The sequence below is a fragment of the Aegilops tauschii genome, chromosome 5 (genome assembly GCF_002575655.3).
Source record: "Aegilops tauschii subsp. strangulata cultivar AL8/78 chromosome 5, Aet v6.0, whole genome shotgun sequence".
Classification (NCBI taxonomy): domain Eukaryota; kingdom Viridiplantae; phylum Streptophyta; class Magnoliopsida; order Poales; family Poaceae; genus Aegilops; species Aegilops tauschii.
In genome coordinates, this window is record NC_053039.3 from 107,491,086 (window position 1) to 107,497,948 (window position 6,863).

The 6,863-nt window shown below is 41.0% G+C and overlaps 1 protein-coding gene across 1 annotated transcript; it reads left to right on the forward strand.

Moving 5' to 3' along the window:
- Nucleotides 1-3,606: 3,606 nt before the first annotated feature.
- Nucleotides 3,607-4,982, forward strand: LOC141022334 (uncharacterized). Its single transcript, XM_073498608.1, has 3 exons — nt 3,607-3,751; nt 3,854-3,997; nt 4,495-4,982. Exons 1-3 carry the CDS (start codon nt 3,695-3,697, stop codon nt 4,762-4,764), a joined length of 471 nt encoding a protein of 156 aa, XP_073354709.1. The 5' UTR covers nt 3,607-3,694; the 3' UTR covers nt 4,765-4,982.
- Nucleotides 4,983-6,863: the final 1,881 nt, after the last annotated feature.

The window sequence follows — 6,863 nt, forward strand, 5'->3', positions numbered from 1 at the left end:
TTTTATCCCGTTAGAATGCCACTATATCTATATCCCGTTGCAATGTATGAACATTGTGACGAAAAACACCGAAAGGAATTACAACGAGGGAAGCAACCCATCTATTCTGGAGATTACAAGGAAAGGAGAGCCTGAATCACGGTGAGTGGCTTCTATTTTGGAGATTGGGTGCTTCCTTGTCAGAGCATATTCATTATCTTCTTCTTCCATGCGGTTACATTAGCTTCTTTCGAAAGTGGCGTACTAGCGTTCTCACTAACCAAAAATGCAATGGAGTACGTGTTGCATATCTGGGTATGTCAAGGGGACAATGGATTAGTCACAACTACCATATTATTTCATAATATCATGTCGATCATATTGGTTGCTTTCGCTCTTGGTTCTTTGCTCAAGGGTAGAAATTTTAGGAACATACAATTAATTGATATTTAGTTGGTATAAGACAGTTCCATGCCTTACGGCGATTATTAGTGCATCCTAACAGAATGCATGATGCTTCCTAGTTGAATTCATCTTAAAGTTGGAAACAAAATTCACGGATATTGTACGCATAATTAATGTGTCTAGATCAAATACAATAATAAGAAGCTAAGAAAGCAAGTCATTATCTATATCTGTGACAACGAGAAAAACACCGAAAGCAATTGCGAAGAAGGAAGCAACCCGTCTATAATAGTATATCAGTAAATGGCAACCAATTCCACAAAAGATAATAGTTTGGAGGCCCAAACAAATCTCCACGAACTATATAATGCATAGTACCAATTCTAAGAGCAACTCTTGCATCCGGTCAAAAAAAAAGAAATTATCACAGAGTTGCCATATTATTTGTAGTCACAATAATGCATATGTGATCCATAGGCATTTGGAGACTAGCCGGACGACGCGTAAACTCAGAGTCGCCACCAATTTTTTCTCTCATTCAAAAAATTCGATTGCCTTCAAATTTAAACATTTAACTCATCAAGAAAACATGCACATAAGTTTTAGAAAGTTGCATAAATGAAAGCGTTAACCCGCGATATGTACAAATCACAAGCTGTCAGCATGTGCACCATCCACTTCTCCGATGTGTGCGTTGTCCCCTCGTCCAAGGTCCCTGCATCGTATGATCGACATTCACATTTTCTTCCAAAATCCTCATGCCTATGGATCCGTAGAGTTCGCATCCAACATGATGAAACGATTCCCCTGGCTAGTCGTTTAATTGTCGCCCGACGCACCTGAATTTCGAGCCGTGTCTCCGTCTCTTCCTGACGTTGCCTGCTCTCTTGCATAGCATCTCATCTCACTCTCTTATCTTGGATCTTCTTTAGTTCTTCTCCTCCATCTCCATCTTGTATTGTTCCCTCTCTCTATATACTCGTTCCTTATCCTCAGCAACACATCGATGTTTTTTCTTTCATCGCCTCCACCTCTACATATGTCTTGAGCTCCTCATTTCCTCTCTTACTCTCGTTGGGCTAACCCGCTAGACGTCAGATTGGGACTTCTAGGCACCCTTTCCTCTCCATCATCTTCATTGTCGTCCATCTCCAAAGAGGTTGCACTTCTATTTTTTTTGGACAGCTGCCATCATTCTTCTGCTTGAAGCGCGCACGTCCTCTCAATGGTCAAGTGTCCCGCTATAGTTGACTCTGGCTCAAAGAAGACATTCGCCTCTATTAGGGAGGCCCCGCTAGAAGCAATGAAGATGTATGCCCCGATGGCTTCAACATGGCAATGGGTACCCACTGCCCGCGAACCCGGCATGTAAAAACCCTATTAGGATAAGGACTTGGGAAAAAATAATTACCCATCGATTTATACATGAGAAAAAACATACACATCGGGAAGTTGGGTACAGGTAAGGGAAGGAAATACCATACCCACGTACCCGCATACCCATATCCTTATTCATTCTAACAGGTAGGCCCCTTATGTCATTCACTAAAAAATGAAAACCCTAGCGCCGCTTTACTAGGATTCGGCGCTTTGAGATGTCAAGGCTCATGAAGTGGAGAGAAGATGAAAGCTAATCAAGTTGCTTTGGACCTTTTGGTGTCATTTTGGAGATGTTGAAGTTGCTTTTAGATGTTGAACCAATTAGTCATTTGAGTGTTGAACCTATTTGTGATCTCGAACTTATATGTTTGAGTGGCTTTTAGATGTTGAACCAATTAGTCATTTGAGTGTTGAACCTATTTGTGGTCTCGAACTTATAAGTTTGTTGAACTTATTTGTGTGTCAAACTTTAAGTGGCTGAAATGACTGTGTGCGCGCGCGCATGCGTGCGCTGAAATGCTGAAATTTATGTTCAAATGATGAAATGTGATATGTTTATGTGCTGAAATGATGAAATATATGCGTTGAAATGCTGAAATGTTATTTATATGTGCTGAAATGCTAACATATATATGTTCAAATGTTGAAATATATGTGCGGAAATGTGGTATATATGTGCTGAAATACTAAATATACATGTTGAATGTTGTGTTTTACATACTGAAATGCTGAAATTATATATGGCAAAATGTGAATCGAAAGATGACCGAGATGGGTATTACTCCGTTCTTGTTAACTTAATACACTAGATGCATGTTGGATAGCGGTCGATGTCTGGAGTAATAGTAGTAGATGCAAGGAGGATTCGGTCTACTTGTCTCGGACGTGATGCCTATATACATGATCATTGCCTTGGATATCGTCATAACTATGCACTTTTCTATCAATTGCTCAACAGTAATTTGTTTACCCACTGTATGCTTTCTTTCAAGAGAGAAGCCTCTAGTGAAAACTATGCCCCCCGGGTCTATCTTTTATCATACTATTTTCAGATATACAAAATCAAGAACACAAAATTACCTTGCTGCAATTTATTTACTTTTATTTTATTTCGCACTTTTACTTATCTTTTATATCTATCACTATCATATCTCATCCTTGCAAGTAACCCTGAAGGGATTGGCAACCCCTTTATCGCGTTGGGTGCAAGTATTTGTTTGTTTGTGCAGGTGCAATTATTGGAGACTTGTGTGTTCCTCCTACTAGATTGAGACATTGGTTCATAACTGAGGGGAATACTTATCTCTACTTTGCTGCATCACCTTTTCCTCTTCAAGGAAAAAACCAACGCAAGCTCAAGAAGTAGCACCCGCCACCACCATCGGCCACCGGACTTAGTCCCGTGGTGTCCTCCGGTGGCGACTGAGGGAGAAGAGGGCGAAGTGGGTGGCCCGACGGCTAGGGTTTGGATCACCACCCGAGTCGCCCAAGACGGGGACGGGGGGGGGGGGGGGGACATGGAGGCACCCCTCCTATTTGGCAACGTCAAACCCCGCCAATGTCCTGCGTTGCCCATGGAGTAAATTGCTGAAAACCACCACATTTGTGGCTAGTGTACAACAAAACTATCATTTTTGCCAAAAATCATGAAATACCACCACTTCTATGGCAAGTGAATAAAAAATGCACTAAACATGCTGTGAGCCGCGTCTAAGTGAAAATCTGACATTTTGGGCCCACCTGTCGGAACCACGTGGCCAGGGTAAACGGCCGAGGCCAGACGTCTGTTACCACCGCTGTTAAGTCTTCGTCACGCGCGGGGGGCATTTAATCCAGCCGCTCTCTCCTCTGCCCGTTCCCCTCCCTCTCGCACCGCAGCTGCCGCCATCCGCCGCCACGACGGGCTTTGCACCGCTGACGGGAGGGACACATGGTGTCTTGGGATAATCCGCCAATATCGTCTGACGATGAATCTATGAAAAGTCAGGTTAGCATCTGCTCCTTTGAACCACATCTAGGGTTAGGGTTCTAGGGAGAAAGGGGAATTTCTATTCTTGATTGAAATTGAAGCCGTTTTGCTTATGTTTAGCCACCTATGACCATGGAGTGCACGGAATGGATCATCTTGGCTCTGAATCATGTTGCGCATTGTGAGCATCGAGCCCCCTGTGAAGAGTTGCTGGCATTTGAATCCACTGATAGCGGCAGGAGGTTTCTAGGTTGTGCGAAAAAGGTAAGTGAGCAGTGCAATTAGTTGTTTTTGTGATTTTGTGATGCTCTGCAATTTGGATGTTAAAAGTATAATGCTCCGGCCATAATTCTTGATATAACAATAGTACCAAATGCATAAGTAGCGAGTGTAGTGTACGAGTTGTTAGTGTTTTATGGTCTGGCCATTAGTCTTGATATGAAAGTATTGTCTATGGCCATAACTCTTCTTTATAAGTATTTTAGCTCTATATTATTTATCAGTAGTAGCCAATGCAGTAGTAAGCAATGCAATCTTCTTTTTGCTTTTATTTATCATTATTGTTGTTGTATATTTTTATCAGTAATGTTGCTCTATATTTTTATGTGTATGATATTACAACAGCAGTATTTTAGCTCTATATTATATTTGTACAAGTAGAACATTAGCAGAATTAAATAGGTTAAGTGGGTTTCTATTGTTTTCAGTAAATTGGTTCTACATTGGTTTGAATGTTATTTTATTTTTTCACACATTCATAGGATGTACCCAAGTGCAACTATGTGGAGTGGATTGACCCTGAGTGGCCAATCCCATTGAAGCAAGCTTTAGCTAGGATCTGGACTATGTATGAGGAGGAGGTGACCATGAGGTTGATACATGATGTAGTTAAGGTTGAAGAAGTCTGCAAGGTCCTGAAAGATAAGAGGAAGATGGAAAATGACCTAAGGTTTTTTAAAGTTAACTTTGCCAAAATGGTGGCTGATGTTTGCTTGAACTACGTTGGTATTTCCCCAAAGAGGAAGGGATGATGCAGCACAACAACGGTAGATATTCCCCTTAGTGATGAGACCAAGGTTATCGAACCAGTAGGAGAACCACGCAACACCACGTAAATAGCTCCTGCACACAAAGAACAAATACTTGCAATCCGACGTAAGAGAGGGGTTGTCAATCCCTCACGGGTAAAAAGATAGGTAAAATTGTAGTAGATTGGATAAATAGATCTCGCGGGAACGCGAGATAAAATAAATAACAATAAATTGCAGCAAGGTATTTTTGTATTTTTTGGATTAATAGATCTGAAAACAAAAGCAAATAAAAATAGATCGCAAAGGCAAATATAATAAAGAAGAGACCCCGGGGCCGTAGATTTCACTAGTGGCTTCTCTCGAGAAAAAAGCATATGGTGGGTAAACAAATTACTGTTGGGAAATTGATAGAACTTCAAATAATCATGACAATATCCAGGCAATGATCATTATATATGCATCACGTCCAAGATTAGTAGATCGACTCCTGCCTGCATCTACTACTATTACTCCACACATAGATCGCTATCCAGCATGCATCTAGTGTATTAAGTTCATGGAGAAACGGAGTAATGCAATAAGAACGATGACATGATGCAGACAAGATCTATTTATGTAGAAATAATCCCCATCTTGTTATCCTTAATAGCAACGATACATACGTGTCGGTTCCCCTTCTGTCATTGGGATCAAGCACCGTAAGATCGAACCCATCACAAAGCATCTCTTCCCATTGCAAGATAAATAGATCAAGTTGGCCAAACAAAACCCAAATATCGGAGAAGAAATATGAGGATATAAGTAATCATGCATATAAGAGATCAAAAGACTCAAATAACTTTCATGGATAAAAACATAGATCTGATCATAAACTCAAAGTTCATCGGATCCCAACAAACACACCGCAAAAAGAGTTACATCAAATAGATCTCCAAGAGACCATTGTATTGAGAATCAAAAGAGAGAGAGGAAGCCATCTAGCTACTAACTACGGACCCGAAGGTCTACAATGAACTACTCACGCATCATCGGAGAGGCACCAATGGGGATGATGAACCCCTCTGTGATGGTGTCTAGATTGGATCTGGTGGTTCTGGAACTTGCGGCGGCTAGAATTGATTTTCATCGACTCCCCTAGGGTTTCTGTAATATTGGGGTATTTATAGAGCAAAGAGGCGGTGCGGGAGGCCACCGAGGTGGGCACAACCCACCTGGGGGCGCCTGGGCCCTTAGGCGCGCCCTGGTGGGTTGTGTTCCCCTCGGAGCACCCCTCTGGTACTTCTTTGGCCCAACAGGTGTCTTCTGGTCGAGAAAAATCCACAAAAAGTTTCACTACATTTGGACTCCGTTTGGTATTGATTTCCTGCAACTGGCACTGGGCACTATGTCAATAGGTTAGTCCCAAAAAATGATATAAAATGATTGTAAAACATCCAATATTGATAATATAACTGCATGGAACAATAAAAAAATTATAGATACGTTGGAGACGTATCAGCATCCCCAAGCTTAATTCCTGCTCGCCCTCGAGTAGGGAAATGATAAAAACATAATTTTTGATGTGGAATGCTACCTGGCAGGCTTGTGGCCTCCTCGGCCATCGTCTGACCCCCTCTCCAAGCTCCGTCGATGTCTTCTAGTCCAAGAAAAATCATCATAATGTTTTGCTCCATTCGGACTCCGTTTGATATTCCTTTTCTATAAAACTGAAAAACAAGGAAAAAACATAAACTGGCACTGGGCTCTGGGTTAATAAGTTAGTCCCAACAGTAATATAAAATAGCATATTAATGCATATAAAACATCCAAAACAGATAATATAATGGAATGGAACAATAAAAAAATTATAGATACATTGGAGACATATCAAGCATCCCCAAGCTTAATTCATGCTCGTCCTCAAGTAGGTAAATGATAGAAACGGACTTTTTGATGTGGAATGCTACCTAACATATTTATCCATGTAATCTTCTTTATTGTGGCATGAATGTTCAGATCCATAAGATTCAAAACAAAAGTTTTATATTGACATAAAAACAATAATACTTCAAGCCTACTAATAAAGCAATCATGTCTTCTCAAAATATCATGGCCAAAGA